Raw genomic sequence first — 18,216 nt, 5'->3', positions numbered from 1 at the left:
CGATAGACATGGACGATCCGGCCTCTGGCAGCGCGGGAGTATGCAGCTCAGGAATAAAAACACCTCCAACATTCACTTACCTTCTGCGATGTATTTGGTCTTTGTGCCGATAATGCAAGGAAAACGCTTACCTTCAGCAATCCGATCGCGTACGAGCGCCCCGCCGTTTTCATGTCCTTCGGATTGACTCTTGTCAGACGGTCGAGAGCAATCCCCTCCATGTCCACGTTCTCTGCAATCGAGCCTTTGTTTTAGAAAGAGAGTTTGCAACTGGACACCGAAGTAGGGCTTGGCGGAGACTCGTGCAGCTGGGTGGGCGACAGAGGCGAGGATTCCAGCCGGATCTCGCGGATCCGACGAGGATGGTGCGTGGGGACATACAGGGCGGCAGGCCCCCGCGGGGTTGGAGGCTAGTTTCATGGCGAGGACCCGCGATGGCAGTGGTGCACGATGCTCCTACGGTGAGAGACAACGGGAAGAGGAGGATGGTGGCGAGGCGACCAGGTCGGAGGTTCGATGCTCGTCGGCAGCGGCGCGGAGGTGGGGCATGAGGTGCTAATTCTCCCTCACCACCATTCGGCGGAGCTCGCATCGAATGACGGTGGTACTTTTTTTTGCAACCTTCTCTCTGTTGCAAGAAAGATTTTTTGTAACATCAATCATGTTGCAAACCTTTCTTCTGAATCATTTTTTTGCGTGACTCTGAAACATTATATGAAGGTGAAGACAAAAAAATCTGCAACATTACAACTGTAGCAAAGTTTTTTGCAACAATACATTTGTTGCAAAAGTTTTCTACACTTAAACCTATGAATAAGACCTTTGTTGCCAAAAATTCTGCAACAACAGAGTTGCAATGATGAAAGACACTGCTTTGCCGCATGATGACATCATACCAGACGACAGTGACAAAAGATCCGCCGGCCGACGGTAGCATGGCCTGTAACACAACGGGTCATTTATTGATGCGCAATTACTCACGGTCGACAAACTACTGAGCCGGGAAGGGAAAGTGAGGCTCAAAATAGAAAGTTGTCGAAGCAAAAAAAGATACAATGCTGATTTTTTTTCCATTTCATCTTTTCTTTTGTCCAATCTTCCTTATATATGCTTCATTCTTTCTTTCTCCCCTTTGATTTTTTCCTCACATCTTTCAGTTTTCTCCCATCCATCCTCTTAAAAATAGAATCAATTGTCTCACTTCTTATTAACTTATGAAAATAAAAACATTTTTGTTTAGTAAGTCATTAAATTCTTATCAAATAAATGCTTAATAGTAATCAAATTACAGGTAAATCATGGCGATTGCATACAAGAACTTGCCAAGATTTTAGTGCATCAATATAATAATGAACGTGTAGTTACGGGCTAATCTCCCAATGTTTATAGAGAAAATTCCTTATTTGACACTGTTTTAAAATCTGGTCCCTTATTTGACACTGAAAAAGTTTTTCTTCCCTATTTGACACTAGTCCTAAATTTTATTCTCTATACGGCATTTCTGTTCATTTTAAGCCTAAATGACACTTGAAAAGACGATTTTGCCCCTCATACGGTATGTGCGCGCGCGTGCGTGCGTGCTGTTGCATGTGTGAGTGCACGCGCACATGTGTGCTGCTGCGTGTGTGTTTGCTACTGCGTATGTACGTGCGCGCGTGCGTGTGTACGTGCGCGCGTGCGTGTGTGTGCTGTTGCGTGCCTATGTGCTGTCTGCATGTGTGTTGCTGTTGCGTGTGTGTGTATGTGTGTGTGTGCTGCGTGCGTGTGTGTTGCTGCGTGTGTGTGCGCGTGCATGTGTGTTGCTGTGTGTGTGCATGTGTGTGCACGTGCGCGTGCGTGTTGTTGCGTGTGTGTGCGTGTGCGTGTGTGTTGGTGCATATGGATGTGTTGCTGCGTGTGTGCTCCTGCCCTCGCACTGATGCTGCGTGTGTGTGCTATTGCCCGCACACACATATCACATGAGGGGCAAAAGAGTCTTTTCAGATGTCATTTAGGCTCAAAATAAACAGAAATGCCATATAGTGAATAAAATTTAGAACTCGTGTCCAAATAGGGAAGAATTTTTTTCTGTGTCAAATAAGAAAGCAGATTTTAAGATAATGTCAAATAAGGAATTTTCTCATGTTTATACTCCGTTGCAATCGCATGGGCAATTGGCAGTCAATGTATAAAATGCAAAAGAAGGAAGCACGGAAGACCTGCCGCCGCTGAGCCTCAGGAAACATTCACCATCTCAAACTCCCAACTCACCCGTACTACACCAGTTGGCAGTTTTCTGGATTACGTCCGCTTCCGCGCCGTTTGCACCAGTTGGCGGTCCGGCGCCGTGTGCCCGCGCGGCCGCGGCGTCGCCGATCCACGCTTCCACCCGCGCCGCTGGATGATGCTGCCGGAGGGCAACGGCCTCTACCCCGGCCACCGGAAGCTGGGTGGCCACATCCGCTTCTTCAACCTCGACACCGGAGCCCTCGTCCGTGTCGAGCTCCCCCTGTTCAAGAACCACTGTGCTCTGGAATCGGTCGACGGCCTCCTGCTCCTCCAGAGAGACCAAGACACCGCCGTCCGCCTCCTCCACCCTTTCACTCGCGACATTGTTGAGCTCCCACCGCTTGCCACCCTCCTCACGCAGCTGGGCGACGATCTCCGCAGCGCACACACCGACCCCGAGCTGCGGAAATGGTACTATATCAGATACTGCGTGTGTGCCTCCGTTTCCTGCAGCGGTGGATCCGTCGTCGTCATGCTCGCGTTCCGTCGTCTGATGCGTGTAGCCTTTGCGACCTCCGACTCCCAAGACCAGCAATGGACCATGCCAAGCTGGGAAGTCCCATTTAACATTGCGCCCTTGGCATTCCAAGGCAAGCTATACTTTGTGCACCATCCTGCAACTAATGGCTCGCTGGTTTTCCAGATCGACCAGCCCCTGCCGGTTGGTTCGCCGCCACGGCCGCCAAAGCTGATTGCCACATGTCCGGCAGATAAACTCTACAGGGGCTCCCATCTGGTAGAATGCAACTCACAGATCCTGCTTGTTGGCCATGGCGACATTTCCTTAAAGCACATTGTGATTTACAAACTCGAGGACCTTATCTTGGAAAGGTTTATCCCGCTGACAAGCATTGGAGACCGCGCCCTCTTTCTCCAAGGGAAGTGCCTGAGTGTCTCCTCCACGGCGCTGCCCACTGTCATGTCTGAAACTGTTGTCTATACCCATCCGATGTACTATCATTATGCACAATACCACCTCAGGACCGGTGCTTGGTCTCAACCAATCGACACCTGCGGTCTAGATGGCTTTAACCCGGGTCCTCGTAGCCTCATCCACCATGTCATTACTTGCTGCATTCGCAATGTCTGGTATGGTACTGGCACTCCTACTTTGTTTTTCCTCACCACTCCCTATTTATATTGTCACAACTGTTCCTAGATCATGTTAATTAGCGGGCTTAATACATTCTTTTTTTTTTGAGGAGTTAATACATTCTCCTTGTGACCCTTGTAGGAACAAAGGGCTATTATATTCGAAAAGGCTAGAAAATAGGCTTCCAACGCTTCTTTGGAAGGTGAAGAGAAAGCTTCGTTATTGGGTAAATTTTACTCGCATATAATCCTTTCTTTTTGTACTAGCAACTCAAAGTGATTAATATATTTATACTTACCACCTTTAGTTTTATTATCCTAACAAATAAGCAACCAACCATCGATCTAACTTGGACAGATGCTCAGTCCTCACAATAATATGTGCTCTTGATCAACACCCAACTCACAGAAACTCAGCCGTCAGAAATTTAGAATCCTCCTAATCCACAAGCACTTTGATAAGGTGTTCTTGTGGTACCCGCAATCCCCTCATTTCTATTGAACTAACTTTGAGATTTGCCCACCTCTTTTTTGTTGTTCTACACGATCAATCAGCCAAATAATTAGGGGGAATCGATTGATTGTTCTTGCCCACCTCAACCTGGTATGCTTATATAGTGGATGCTTAGGCCCTTGACCTTTCTAATACACTTGGATTCCTGGTATCCCACAGCAACATGTGAAATGTTATTGTGGTCTTTCGTAATTTATCATTTTGTCTTATTTTTGGCACACCTACTGATCACCGAATGCTCTCAGGATTTGTGCCAGGATAACTTGTCTAAGAACCATGGGGTGCGCTTGGTTTGAGCCCAATCAAACCCCACCAAAACATTGGCTAGCAAATATTTTTGCGTATGTTTTGATTGACCATGTTTTGGTCAATTGCCCAGAATAATGGGCTGGAGTTGGTTGGTGGGAGCATGGACATGCTAAAATATTAGGAACCATCAAAGCAAGAACAAAAATAATTGGCCATGAACAAAAATTGGTATGGTTGGTTTTGATCATCACTATCCAAACACAACACTAACAAGGTAAAGATTATGTTGGGCAAAATAAATACGATAAATGATTATCCAGTAAGAAACATGCTAAAGGATTGTGCTAGAGGAAGGAAATAAGGCAAGTCATTATGCTAGAAAAATCATAGTGAAGGATTCAGCAGCTGACTGATATTTGTTATTTAGATGCCCCATACTTATTTCTGGTTTTAGATTTGATCATATTGGTGTAATTGGTTTCATCACTTATGTTACATCTCCTTTTGTACTTGTGCTCCTTTTGCTAGTCATGAAAAGGCCCTTGTGACCAGAAGCTGGTGGATGCATGGATTCCCTTGGCGCCAAGAAGGGGGACTAGTTACACTCGTACCTCCTCGTCGTCTCCTTGTTGCTAGAACTTTTCTCATGACACCTATTGTGACGATACTGTAGCTCCGACAAATTTAAATATGCTTACCTTCTGCTTTTCAGCAATCATGTATTAGCTCGGATAGATGAAGCACATGGTGTTTTATTCCTGTCTTGTTTCCTTTTTTTAAGATGTCGTGTCCTGTTTCCTACAAGCATTTAGGTAGTGTATATTGTTTTTTTTTTTGAAAGTCACCGGGGGAGGGCGAAGGCCCTCCACCTGAATTTTCTTTTTTCTTTATTAAATCACCCCCCCCCCCCCTCCCCGGGAGCCAGGTTTTTACAGAGAGAGGGAGAGTAGTTACCTCACCCCCAGACGCACAGCCCGCGCCATAGAGGGTGGGGGGAGCACAAGCCCTCCCCCGCGGCAAGCAAGATGACTAGCCGGAGTGCGCGAACACCAGCAACCACCTGTCGATGCATGGTCGGTCAGCCACCTTCAGGCGCCCCCTCCACAGGGCCGCATCTTCCCCGCAGCAGCCGAGGAGACGAGCGAGGGAGGGCGGCTCGGCCCGGAAGACCACCGCGTTTCTATGCTTCCGAAGCTGCCAACAGCACAACAGGACAAAGGACGCGGTAGCAGCTTCGCCGGCCATGGCACGGACGTCCAGGTCCTCACATTGTAGCCACGTCCGGCCACCTCAAGCCCAATGGTTCTCCAGAACGAACGTGTGAAAGGACACGCAAAAATCATGTGATCAGCCGTCTCGAGCACCTCGCCGCAGATGGGGCACGCCGCCTCCTCCGCAGCGACGATGGTTTTCCGAAGAAGGACGTCCCGCGTGTGCACCCTTCACTGGACAAGGAGCCAGCCGAAGAAACGGACTCAGGAGGGAGCAGCGCACCCCCAAATGAACTCGGCGAAAGTAGCTTGCACCCCACCGAACCTCTCCAGAGCGTAGACCGCCGCCGCTGCAATGCCTCCCCGGGGACCCAAGCACAACACCGAGCTCCGCACGTCGTTCCCCGGGGTCGGGGCGACCCCATCCATGAGCGTCAGGAGGGTGGCCCGTTCCGCCGCACCGGCCGTGGTGAGCCTGGGCACGAGCGCACTGTCCAGCCCGTGAGAGCGCACCCATCACACCTTGACCTCCGATTCAGTCGCGTGTGAGAGGAGGGCGGGGAAGGCCGCCGCGACAGCTCCACACGGGAGCCATTTATCGAACCAGAAGGATGTTCGCTTCCCGTCACAGAGTTCCACCATCGTAAGACCGCGGTAGAGCGGGAGGAGACCGCTGAGAGCCTTGCCGTGCTCCCCGGTCGTCCGAGCTGCCGACCCGGAGAGGAGGGACCGTCCCGCGAGCTCGGCCCAAACCCACGTCGCCCACCGCGACGGTGCGGAGCAGGCATGGAGCCGATGCAGCATCTTGATCAGAAGGCACCGGTTTTGCGTCGCGAGGTCGCGAACCCCCAACCCACCCTCCGCCTTGGATCGGCATACTCTCTCCCATGCCACCAAGCATTGGGCGCCAGAAGCGCGTTCAGCCGCGTTCCAAAGGAAGGCGCGGCGTAGCGAGTCTAGGGCCTTGATCACCGCCGGAGGGAGCAACATAGCCGCCATAGCGTACGTGGGAAGAGCATCCAGGACGGCATTGATGAGGACGAGCCGCCCGGCAGGGGAGAGAAGGCGCGCCCGCCACCCCGACAAGTACTTGTCGACTTTGGCGATCATGGGGAGGAAATCCGCGAAGCAGAGTTTCTCCCAGGAGAGAGGGAGCCCGAGGTAAGCGTGCGGGAATCCTTGGACATCGCAGCCGAGGGCGCCGACGGTTATGTCCAACACGTCCGCCGGCACATGCATGGGAACATGTATATTGTTTTTGGTTCACTCGTGTAGTTCATTAGGGATGTTCTTCTTTCACATTTGTTAGAATCCCCTAACTTTAAGGCCTCCTTTAATTTATAGCAATTTTGTAGGAATTCTACTATATAGAATTTTTAGAGTAAAAATTCCCTAAGAGCTCTTTGATTTGTAGAAACTATTCCTATGCAGGATTGGTTTCTATCCTTCACATATCAAAGAAAAGAAAAACATTAGCTCAGACCTAATGAAAAAGTTTCTATTTTATGAACCAAATGATATCTCTTTTTATTCTATGAACAAAGAAGCCTAAGGGCCTGTTCGATAGTCACGTGGCTCCCAACTCACTGAACTCCAGGTCTAGAAGTGGTCCAAACGGTCGAACACTAGCAGTTATGAGCGAGGTGCTGGAAACAGGGGAGCAGAAGTTGATTTATATAGTGATACTACACATGTATGCCACTGCGAAGTGAATTTGTGTACTACCGGTTTTGCTGCAACTCATCTCCTCCTACGTCCTCTCGCATGGACGAGCGGGTCGTTTTCCTCAAATGGAACGACCCTTTTCATTAGAAGACATGTGGATTCGTGAAGCTCAAAGCAACCCATCCGACACAGCTTTCCTCCCGCTACCCCCGCGTCGCCCATGTGCGACTGAAAGGGAAACCCTAGCCGTCGCCGACTAGGCTCCTCCCTCCCTCCTCCCCCTGTCGCCAGCGTCGGATCTCGCTGGCGGGCAAAGCCCTGCCGGCGTGGGCGGCGACGAGGCTTCCTCTCTTCCCTGCGTGGTGGTGAATGGCACGAGCGACGTCACTCGGCGAGGGTGCGGCACTGCAGGGGGTGTAGCGGTGAGCACACAGGCGTAGAGGGCCACAACGGAGGGCGTGGCGGCGCTGGATCGGATCGGACATGGACCCCGGTTTCCTGCGTTGGGTGACATAGGGAGGTAGCGGCGACCTGGCTAGGGCGCCGCACGAGGCATGGGTTATGGAGGCGCTCTCGGGACTCAGTTTATAGATGAAAGGTGTAGCGCTCGTAGGCACTCGGTTTATACAGACGGTGACACGTGGTCGTTATCTCCCGGCTGCCGTCATGTTACTTTAGTAAGCCCAGAGCCTCGTATAAACACACGGCTTATACATAAACCAAGAGTTTTTGCACTGGCACTCGGCTTATACCTTATAAGCCGATCGAGGTAAACCGTGTCATATAAGCCGGGTGTTTTACTCGGCTTATATATAAACCGAGTTTACATCAATATAAGCCGAGTGTATTGGGTACACGACGTTAAAAAAAATTCCTGTAGTGCCCTTGCAATCTCCGATGAAGAGCTGGTGGTGAGCCTCGAGCCCGACGTGGAGGCGGTGGGGTGGGGTTGCAGCTGATCTGGTGGTGCCATCCTGCAGGCTTCCTGGTGGGGCGTGCTTCGACGGGCGGCTCCTGTTTTGGTGCCCTGGTCTCGAGGAGGTGAGGTGGCTAGTGTCGGTGACTGTCATGGCAAGCGGGGCGGGCTGAGGGTGTAGAGCTTGGGTTGCGGTCCGCTGCCTCTGCGGTGGTTTGGGGGCAGCGATGCAGGGGTTGGAGCTCGTGGTGGTTGCACACGTGGTCAGTGTGGGCGCAACATGGCGGTTGATGTCCTACGGCGGTGTGGTGGTGGCGGTGGAAACCTCCCTTCTACTTGGTGTGGGCCGGCGGCACGTGGTTTCGCTCGTCGAGATAGCTTTGACCTAGGGTTTGTGCTCGGGCGGACCAGACCTGGGCCCGAGGCAGATCAGAGCTGGTGCTCCGGGTAGGTGAGGTTGGGCTTAGTCCAAGTGGTGCTCGGTGCCGGTGGTCTTGTTAGCGTTGCGTCATTGCGCGGATTGGCGAGAGTGGCCATGGACATGGCGTCGTGTGAGCTCGCCTGGCCAAGGTCTCGAGTTGGCTCACCGGCGGCCAGCGGCAGTCTCGGAGTTGTGTCCTCCCAGTACATCGGGTATTGGCTGGGGACGCAGGTGTGGGTGCATCCTACGATGGAGGCATCTACCCAGACCCAGGGACTGGTGCCGGGCTAAGAGTAGATGGAGTGTCGTCGCTCTTCCTACCGTGGTTGAGTGCGTTGTGATGTGGGCGGCGCATTGTATCTCATGACAGGGATGCCGATGCGGCGACGTCGGAGGGCAGCCTGCATGGTTGCTCTTCTGCGGGAATCATTGAGGTGGTGGTGGCTCCCCTCTAGGGTTGTGTGGGCAACAGGAGGGGTTGCAACAGGTAGCTCATACGTGCCCTCTCTCTCAATGGGGTGACGTCCTGATCCATATCCGGGGTTCTGTCTTCGTCGCACTCCTTCTGGCGGCCTCGTGGTGGCACGGGTGAGTTGCCGAGCGAAACATTGGCGCCGACGACGGTGGCATTCAAGGGTGCCACACTCTTTTTGAAGATGTCGTTGTGGTTCTTCTCTTTGTGTCTAGGCTCCAGGCGAAGACATTTTTTCGGTGTGCACTTGGCAGAGACTATGCTCTTTGTTGTTCTCCCTTTTGAGAGCGTTGTCGTGGAGCTCGGGTGTGCTAGGTTGTAGCGTGGAGGTGTTTAGTTCTTCCAGTGCTCGTTGCAGCTGGAAGACGACGAAGACTTTGAAACCGTTTGAGGCATGATTTTCAATGATGATATTCGGCGCCCTAGGAGAGGATCACAGTTTGGCTACATACACATCAACTATGATAGAGCGGAGGGCAATGCCAAGATCATGCCAATCTATGGAGAAGTACTTTTGCCGGTGCTTTTGGATGCACACAAGTCTATTTTCTGACCGTTGCAAAAGCCATTGAGAAGTATGATGACTGGTTCAAGCTCTCGAGAAATGCAAGTGGAGAAATAAGTGTAAGCCCTCTGATGAAGTGCATTGCGACTATTTGAGTCTTCGCATATGGGTGTTCGGTCGATGCCGTTGACGACTATGTTCGCATTGGTGAAGACACAATATTGGAGGCCGTTCAAAGGTTCACTAAAGCAGAGATCAATGTCTTTGGACCTAAGTATTTGAGAGCACCCATCGAGGAAGACACGCAGAGACTGGTGACAGAGAGTGAATGAAGAGGATGGCCAGGGATGCTTGGATCATTCGACTATATGCACTAAACATGAAAAAAAATTGTCCTGCAGGGTGAAAGGGTCACAAAGATCCAACGATCATTCTTGAGGCAGTTGCATCGAAGGACCTTTGGATATGGCATTCATTCTTTGGTTTGTCCGGATCTCACAGTGAGTTGAATGTGCTGTTAAGATCATCACTGTTTTCTAGATTTATTACAGGAGATGCTTCTACTTGCAACTACTCGGTCAATGGACACAACTACTCGATGGGTTACTACCATGCGGATTTTGCGTTCAAAAGATAACAAAAATATTCAGAAGTTGTTAGGAAAGATGTGGAGAAAGCCTTCGGTGTGCTTTAGAAGCGCTTTGCAATTGTTCGTGCCGAGTACCGAAGCTCCAAGGTTTTATGACAGATAATGACTTGTTGCCTCATATTGCATACACATGATCATCGAAGACGAGACGAAGATGCCTGAGAACTTTTTAGTATGATCCAAATGAAACTCTGGTTGAGGCAGAGTATGATCCAAATAAAATTCTGGCATTCCTTGAAGAGCATCTCTGATCCAAATAGAATCCTGGCATTTCTTAAAGAGCATTGCAAAATCGAGAACCGACGAGCTCATGCTCAGCTCCAAGATGTTCATACTCAGCTCCAAGATCATTTTGTTGAGCATCACGGACAACATCATTATGTTTAGTTTCTATGTGTACTAATATGTATTCCCTCTGAAAAAGAAAATAGATCAAACGCTTTTATATCTCTTTATGGAGGGAGTAAGTGCAATAGAATTATACTTCCTCCATTCCTTTATCTAAAGTGTATATTTTTGACACGCCAACCAAGGGAATAAATTATAGATACATTAGTACAAAATTGCCCTTGTCAAATTTGTTGATTGCTGGCAAGTAAATCAGTTAGGCTTTGAAAGAAAGAGATATAGACAATCAGGGAAAAGATACTTTCCTTCTTTTCTTCTTTTTCTATATAGAGAAATGCAGAGACAATCGGGAGAAAGATATTTTACTCTTTTCTATAGGGATAAAATAGAGATTATGAGAAATTAAAAAAATGCATGTTACATTGTGAAATTTTATCAAAAAATAAATGCACCTTGTATAAAGGAACGGAGGGAGTATAAGTTTAGATAAAAATTTACTCCATTTTATACGGGGAATCGTGTAGGTCAGCTGGATGATCGATTAGAGTTGCCTTCAGAGCATCTCCAACAGCGGCGTCAAAAAACGCTCGCGCGCGGTAAACTGGCACTATAGCACGTGCGGGGTGTTTTCGCGCACTTCAACAGAGACGAGAAACTAGGGCGCGGGAAACGATTGCGCGCGCGTGGGAGAAAGCGGACGGTCACGCGCTAGATTTGACGCACCGCTTCCGGCACGTTTATAAATTGGCGGTGCTCGCCACACGACCCCCTATCCCTATTCGCACCGCCACGTACGCTCTCGCCGCTTCCTCTGCCGCTTCCCCGCCCCGTCGCCACCATGCCGCCGCGCCGTCGAGAATCTTCGAGCTACCGCAATGTCCGTGAGGGCCTCTCCGGCGCCTACTACGCTGAGATCCGGTCTGGCAAAGTCCGGCTCGGCCTTGGCACGTTCGAGACAGCGCACGAGGCCGCCCCCGCGTACGACGTGGTGGCGTGGCGCCTAGAAAGGCCTCGCTCGCAGATGAACTTCCGCGACATCTACACGCGCGAGCAGGCGCAAGCTGTCGTCCCTCCTCCTCGTCTTATCACAGACCTGGACCGTGCGGAGCACCGTCGGCGGCAGCACCGCCTCCTCGCCGAGGAGGACAAGCGAGCCATAACGGAGTGGCGCCGGCGCCACTCGGAGGACATCGCCAACGAGCGCACCTTCTGGGCAGAGAGGACGGCAAGGCACCGCGCGGAGCGGGCGAACAGGCAGAAGACACTGGCCATATCGCAGTGCGATCTCGTTAACATCGGCGGGAAGTCGTTCTAATGATTTGTGTGAATCTCTACATCAGACAACACCAGCGAGGATGGTGATCAAGACGTTCTAGTTGTATTGTAGTTTATCTAGTTGCACCTTAGTTTAATTATGTAGTTGTATGTATCGATTTTATCTATGTTATGAACTAGTATGTATTGTTTTCTTATCTATAAACAAAATATTTTGTTTGTGCGAGGGCGCAGGCTGCATTTGCGCGTCTACTGAAGTTACACGCGCTAAATTTACAATGGTCATTGAAGCCAGCGCTCCCAGACGCGCTGAAGCTACGCACGAGCTAAATTTACCGCGGCCATCAAAGCCAGCGCTCCCCGCCACGCCAAAGTAGGCGATCGGCGCCTGCTGGAGTTACACGCGCTAAATTTACAGCGATCGCGCCTGTTAGAGTTACATGCGTTAAATTTACAGCGATCGCTGAAGCGAACGCTCCCCGCTGCGCTGGAGCTATGCACGAGCTAAATTTACCGTGGCCGCCAAAGCCAGCGCTCCCCGTCACGCCAAAGCAGGCGATGGACGTGCTGCAAAATGAATATGAATTTTAGCACGCCACTCGTTGGGTGGCTGTTGGAGATGAAGATGCTCTTAGCAGTTTCATCATGGAATTTTCGATTGCAACTAGGCAGGACGAAGCAGGCGAGCACCAATTCCACGATGTCGCCGACGAGCTTCCCGGCGTCGCCGGGAAACTTGCAAATGGTGACCCGCCGCAGATTCACGCTCTAAGTAGTAGTAGAATCATAGGCAGCAAGTCGATATAATTCACATGACATCGTGTACATATACGAAAATACAGGATGGCGTCGCCCTAAGCCAATGTTTCTCCTCTACCAGCCGCCATGGCACGTCCTCTCTTATTATTCGTCACCGCCGTGGACGACAAGATCACACTAGTTGCCGCCGCTCACGACAGCGTCCTTGTAAGAACCCTCCGGCGGCGGCGGGACGGGCGGAGCCCTCGGCTCGTGCCGCGGCGCCGGCCCCGGCGCCCAGGTATCCCCTACATTGCCTCCGTGCTTCCCCCTCCGGCCCTCCTCCAGGATGAGAGGCACCTTGCCCTCCCTCTCCCTGCTGAGCCGCTCCTGCGCGCCGCCGCGCAGCTTCTCCAGCCCCCGGCCGCCCATCTGCTGCATCTTGAACACCTTGAGGAGGTTCAGCAGCCCTCCGGCCAGGAACAGCAAGCTCCCGAACAGGCAGTACCACGCCCAGCTCCTCCCCTGCATCGTCCAGAGCAGAGTATTTCAGCACCGCCGTGTTCTTGGATTGAATGAATCTCAAGTGTTCAGTTGGTTACCAGTAGGGTGGAGCTGTGGGAGGAGCGGCCGTGGACGTCGTTCCGGTTGACGACGCCGCCGATGAAGAAGAGGGTGCTGCCGAGCAGGAACGGGATGTGCACGCTCTTCTGGAGGATCTGGACGTGCCCGTTGGCTCGCTCGTAGACTTGGCACATGTTGTGTATGGACCCGAGGCACCACAGCGCCGGCCCGGCGATGAGCAGGTTCAGGCCGTGCCTCTCCAGGCCGCGCCGGTGCCCTCTCTCCATCTGCGAGGTTTGTCCCATGGATTCAGATAAAAAAGAACAGGCATGCAACTCCAGTCTGAACTCTGAACTTGCTGGTACTACTAGCTTGGATGGATGAACTCCAGCTCCATACCTGGATTTCGAACAAGATGAGCGCGACCAGGGTGAGCGCGGCGCCGGCGAGCTGCACGGCGGGGGCGGCGAGCTCGACGAGCACGAACTGGGTGTCGAGCCCGGCCAGCCCAAGGTTGTAGTCGACGCCGGCGACGTGCGCCAGCAGGTCGTGCGCGTTCGCTCCCAGCACGCCCAGCAGCCCGACGACGGCCACGGCGAGGCCGGCCTTGGTGGACACCGCCCACGGCCACAACTGCGCCAGGAAGCCGGCGACGAGGAGGACGGCGGCGAAGACGTACACCCCGGCGTTGATGTACTCCCACCGCCGGTTGCGCGACGTCTCGCCGCCCGTGGCGCCGAGGCTGTACGCGCGGCAGTCCCGCGCCGTGGCTAGCTTCACCATGGCTGCTAGGTAGGTGCGTACTCTAGCTGCTTCCTGCAGGCTGCAGTGGAGGAGTTGAAGTGGTGGTCGGCGGACACGGCGATCTGGACTGTGAAGCGATGGCGGAAAGGCGCTATGTGTAAGACCGAGCGGGGGACATGGCTGATACGTGGCCGCGTGCATGCTGCGCCATGTAAGGCAGGCGCGAGTCGGGCTCTGATTCGTCACGCACGGCGCCGGCGAGTAAACTATGGGATACGAGTGCTTCTGGACTATACGCGAGACACGCCACTTCACACACGAGTCAAACCACGTGGGCAGTATCACACAAGACAGAAGGGGCTACGTCACCCTCACCTCACGGAGTTGGTAGTTTCTTTTAACACAGCAGAGACGCATACGCACGTACATCCTGCCCAATGAGCATGGATTGAGTTGGTACATTATCTTGAGATCAACGAAATAATCACATATACGTTTCTCTCATTAAAGGCATCTCCAGGCGTGCCCTCAACAAGCCTCCCAGACCACTTTTTCGACGCCGGCGCCGAAAAAACGGCATAGTTGCGCCCTCAGGACGCCGAAAATCGCCGGTTCGGACCTTTTTTCCACCCGGCGGTCACAGGCCGAACCCGGCGCGCTGGGAGCAGTTGGGGGCTCCGGCGCTAGGGAAAAGCACGCCTGGCCCACACCGAGAGGGAAAAGTCAAGGTTTTCTTCCCCCGACCCGCCTCGCACCCCCCGCGTCCTCGGCCACCACTAGCTATATCCCGGCGACGGCCGCCGCCCTACTCCGCTAGATAGCCATTTCCCGCCGAAAAATAGCAGCGCTTCGCCGCGGCAGCCCCTCCCACAGCAGCTGGGCGTCTCCGGCCGCCGTTTCCGGCCGCGGAGGCGCGGTTTAGCGGCGGGTACACGCCCACCGAGCGCAAGGTGTTCGGCGTTTTGCCTGACTCGGCGATGGACTCGGATGACGAGGAAGAGCTCGCCGCGCTGCTGGAGGAGGAAGCCGTGGCCGACGTCCAGGAAGAAGAGCATCTCATGGTGCTCGCCACCCTCGCCCAGCTGCTGGCAAGCAATGAAAAGCCGCGGCGAGGTGGCTCGGCGCCGGGACGGGTGAAAGCAAAGAACCGGCATCGTCTCGAAGGCTACTGCATGCACTACTCCGACTACTTCGCCGATGCTCCACTTCATGGCGAGAAAATATTTCGGCACCGTTATCGGATGAGCCGAAAGCTCTTCCTCAGGATTGTGAATTCCATCTGGGAGTTCGACAACTACTTCAAGTGCAAGATGGATTGCACTGGCGCTCTTGGATTCACCTCCATCCAGAAGTGCACGATAGCGATGAGGATGCTTGCATATGGAGCTCCCAGTGATTCACTCGGCGACTATGGGCGCATGGCCAAGTCCACCAGCATAGAGTGTTTCTACAAGTTCTGTCGGGCAGTGGTGGCAGTGTTTGAGCCACAATACTTGAGAACACCCAATGCGGAAGACATTGCTCGGATCCTAGCCCAGAATGCAGCAAGAGGATTTCCTGGGATGCTTGGAAGCATCGACTGCATGCATTGGAAATGGAAGAATTGCCCATTTGGTTGGCAGGGGATGTACAAAGGCGCCAAAGGCGGTTGCAGTGTGGTGCTTGAGGCGGTAGCCACACAGGACCTCTGGATTTGGCACTCCTTCTTTGATATGCCAGGAACCCACAATGACATCAACGTGCTGCAGTGCTCTCCTGTTTTTGCCAAGCTCGTTGAGGGCCATTCTCCTCCGGTGAACTTCGAGATCAATGGGCACCAATACAACAAGGGGTACTACCTAGCAGATGGCATCTATCCGAGATGGTCGACATTTGTGAAGACGATCTCAAACCCTGCGGCAGGAGGCAAGAACACCTGGTTTGTGAAAGTTCAGGAGGCTTGCAGGAAGGATGTCGAGCGGGCATTTGGTGTGCTCCAATCTCGATTCGCTGTTGTTCGGTACCCCGCTCAAACCTGGTCCAAAGATCAAATGTGGGAGATTATGACTTGCTGTGTCATCTTGCACAACATGATCATCGAGAGCGAGCAAAAAGACCCAGTATTTGACACCGAACCATACTACAGGCAGGGGCCTCTAACCGAAGTTGATCACAATCTACCGGCAACTTGGACTGCCTATCTCAATATGCGTCAGGAGATCTGAGACCCACAGGTGCATCATCAACTGCAGAAAGATCTGATTGAGCACCTATGGAGGCTCAAGGAGGACGCCGTGTGATGAAATACGAGTTTTTATTTGTTGAACTATATAATTTGTATTGAACTATTTGTTGTTGTACTATTTTGTTGAAGTATTTGATTTTTCTGTGATGAAATATGTGATAAGAAATAATTGTGTTAATAATTGAACGCCGAGACACGGCGAAACCACGCCGAATATGAGCCTATTCTCGTCCACATGGGCCCTTTATTCGCCGAAATTGGGCTGCAAAGTGGGCCAATTTCGACGCCTGGGGGCGAGCTGGGGGTGACGACTGGGCGCAAAACCGCCCCCAGCGCCGATTGTATCGCCGGCTCACCCCCAGGGGGCGATTTTTATGCGTCCTGGGGGGGCCAACGGCTGGAGATGCCCTAAATGCATAGAAACGTCTACTACCATTAAATGCACATCACTGAAAGGTTTGAAATAAATTCAAAAATAATGCGAATATCAATGTCAAATTTACGACTCAAATCTTGATGGATTGTGGGTAGCACTGTAGTCCTAACCATCCAACAACAAATTGTTTCACATGAATTTTGTACGATTTCTAATGATAGAAGGAAATTTTTAAACAAAATTCTGTTAAGCTAAGTGATTCCTAGAAGGATTGGATGCGTTTTGTTGCGCGGTTGGTTTTGTTGGGGTTTTTATTCAAAAAAGATTGGTTTGGTGTGTGGCAGAAATGATGAAGTGCATTTTTATCTTTTATATTACAGTATTTGGTTGGTCTTTTTCTATGGGTATAATTATTTATTATCTGTAAATTAACCCACGTGTATGCATGAACGTTTATCAATGCTGGCCACCCATCTTATATTGGTGCTACAATGTCGTATATTGTCATTTATTTCTTGTCATCTGATGAGAAGGTGCGAGAATGATGTATTTTTTATAAGCTGATTATTACAAATTGCTTTGAGAAATTATTGAATAGTCAAAATCACGAACCAAATTTAAAATTAAACACCTCACTTGAACAAGAGAGCTCCTTAAGAAATTGTTGAGCAAGTCAAAAGTTGGGAACTCAATCCAGAATCATATTGGTGCTACATGCTGTCATTTTTTTATCAGGTAATGAGAGTGTGCGCCAGACTAATATATTTTTATAAGCTGGTTGTTGCCGATTGATTTAAGAAATAATTGATCAGTCAAAAGAACCAAATTTAGATTGAACCCCTCACCTGAATGAAAAGGTTCCTTGAAAAATTGTTGGCCAAATTAATATTGGAACCCAATCCGAGAGATCTTCCCTCTAGAAAGCTTAGTGATATAATAAATTTCTATGTAGGATAGAAACCAATCATTCACATTTTCTCTATACTTAGATAATGTAATGCTCCATCTTATGTCAATTTTTCTCTGCATCGTCTCTTCATCCATCCTCCCAACCTCTACCTATTTTTCTTGGTTTTCATCCCATTATAGTATTTGATCAAACCCATCTTTGATAACCCAATAAATTGGATCAATCTTGGTATAGCAATAAATTCATGGTTCATAAATAAATCGTTTCTTACAAATAAATTGGCTCGATCAAACATCTTTGGTAGCCCAGTAAAGAAGATCAATCATGGGCACATACCTGTTTTATTAGTTTAAGAAATGGAAAAATATCTATACTTTATAACCAAAACATAATCTTATTTTGTTCATTTTTTTTTGCATCAAGATTTGTCCTATATGGTCCTTTTATTCTGTTAAAAAATATTTGGTTCCCAAGGGAACGCACAGGCACATACCTATCAAAGAAAAAACATTAGCCTGGACTTAATGTAAATATTCCTATCCTATGTATTAAATAACATTTTTTTTACAGGAATTGAGATACATGCCATCTCACTTTTATGGTTTTCTTATTATGTTTTTTTCATAAAGGATGGGTTTTATTGACTTGAAATGAAGCATCAAGTGGATACAAACACCATGAGCACATACCCGGCTTCTGCATAATTCGGATGCACACAACCAACATCAACACGCAGACACAAAAAAACATGCTTACAAATAGCAAAGTCATATAAGACCAAAACTACGCCTAAGTGAGAAAAAGGATAAAATCATGAAGCGATAAAATTCGCGATCGACAAACTACAACTATGACCATATCCACATAAACCGCTTAATGACACCACAAGGACAACGAGATTCTTTAGCACCAAATGAGGGCCAACGTAGTAGCATCCGTAGTGTAGGAGTAGAAGGGACTGTACCTTTGCTACACCTACTATTTTTTAGCGCATTCCTAAAGAAATTTTCTGGATTGGCTGCAATTTGTTTGTTTGGAAGTGTAATCGCCTGAAATCATTCTAAGAATGGTAGCA

The 18,216-nt window shown here is 50.4% G+C and overlaps 4 protein-coding genes across 4 annotated transcripts; 2 read left to right on the top strand and 2 right to left on the bottom strand.

The window, feature by feature from the left end:
• The first annotated feature begins 1,520 nt into the window (after positions 1-1,520).
• LOC125548107 (uncharacterized) lies at positions 1,521-5,023 on the top strand. The gene is made up of 4 exons (XM_048711789.2): positions 1,521-1,555; positions 2,161-3,357; positions 3,503-3,587; positions 4,652-5,023. Exons 1-4 carry the CDS (start codon positions 1,521-1,523, stop codon positions 4,655-4,657), a joined length of 1,323 nt encoding a protein of 440 aa, XP_048567746.2. The 3' UTR covers positions 4,658-5,023.
• Positions 5,024-5,152: 129 nt separating this feature from the next.
• On the bottom strand, positions 5,153-6,573 carry LOC147978850 (uncharacterized). Its single transcript, XM_087514916.1, has 2 exons — positions 5,857-6,573; positions 5,153-5,317 (listed from the first exon to the last, which is right to left on the bottom strand). The coding sequence occupies exons 1-2, from the start codon at positions 6,571-6,573 to the stop codon at positions 5,153-5,155; spliced, it is 882 nt and encodes a 293-aa protein (XP_087371042.1).
• A 4,575-nt stretch (positions 6,574-11,148) lies between these two features.
• On the top strand, positions 11,149-11,625 carry LOC147978849 (uncharacterized). The gene has a single exon (XM_087514915.1). The coding sequence runs from the start codon at positions 11,149-11,151 to the stop codon at positions 11,623-11,625; it is 477 nt and encodes a 158-aa protein (XP_087371041.1).
• A 736-nt stretch (positions 11,626-12,361) lies between these two features.
• LOC125548108 (uncharacterized) lies at positions 12,362-13,931 on the bottom strand. The gene is made up of 3 exons (XM_048711790.2): positions 13,287-13,931; positions 12,926-13,174; positions 12,362-12,848 (listed from the first exon to the last, which is right to left on the bottom strand). Exons 1-3 carry the CDS (start codon positions 13,830-13,832, stop codon positions 12,522-12,524), a joined length of 1,122 nt encoding a protein of 373 aa, XP_048567747.2. The 5' UTR covers positions 13,833-13,931; the 3' UTR covers positions 12,362-12,521.
• Between the last annotated feature and the right edge of the window lie 4,285 nt (positions 13,932-18,216).

Source organism: Triticum urartu, chromosome 3A (genome assembly GCF_056163025.1).
Source record: "Triticum urartu cultivar PI428250 chromosome 3A, HENAU_Tu73, whole genome shotgun sequence".
NCBI classification, from domain to species: domain Eukaryota; kingdom Viridiplantae; phylum Streptophyta; class Magnoliopsida; order Poales; family Poaceae; genus Triticum; species Triticum urartu.
This window is presented reverse-complemented; position numbering and strand designations above follow the sequence as displayed.

Bases quoted from the DNA above. Each gene is read 5' to 3' on its own strand.
- LOC125548107 (XM_048711789.2), top strand. From the start codon at position 1,521: ATGACACTTGAAAAGACGATTTTGCCCCTCATACG. The intron at 1,556-2,160 runs GTATGTGCGCGC...GGCAATTGGCAG, and splicing joins ACGATTTTGCCCCTCATACG to TCAATGTATAAAATGCAAAA. The intron at 3,358-3,502 runs GTATGGTACTGG...TGACCCTTGTAG, and splicing joins TGCTGCATTCGCAATGTCTG to GAACAAAGGGCTATTATATT.
- LOC147978850 (XM_087514916.1), bottom strand. From the start codon at position 6,573: ATGCATGTGCCGGCGGACGTGTTGGACATAACCGTCGGCGCCCTCGGC. The intron at 5,318-5,856 runs GTGTGATGGGTG...TGCTGTTGGCAG, and splicing joins CGACTGAATCGGAGGTCAAG to CTTCGGAAGCATAGAAACGC.
- LOC147978849 (XM_087514915.1), top strand. From the start codon at position 11,149: ATGCCGCCGCGCCGTCGAGAATCTTCGAGCTACCGCAATGTCCGTGAG.
- LOC125548108 (XM_048711790.2), bottom strand. From the start codon at position 13,832: ATGCACGCGGCCACGTATCAGCCATGTCCCCCGCTCGGTCTTACACAT. The intron at 13,175-13,286 runs GTATGGAGCTGG...CAAACCTCGCAG, and splicing joins TCATCTTGTTCGAAATCCAG to ATGGAGAGAGGGCACCGGCG. The intron at 12,849-12,925 runs GTAACCAACTGA...TGGACGATGCAG, and splicing joins CCCACAGCTCCACCCTACTG to GGGAGGAGCTGGGCGTGGTA.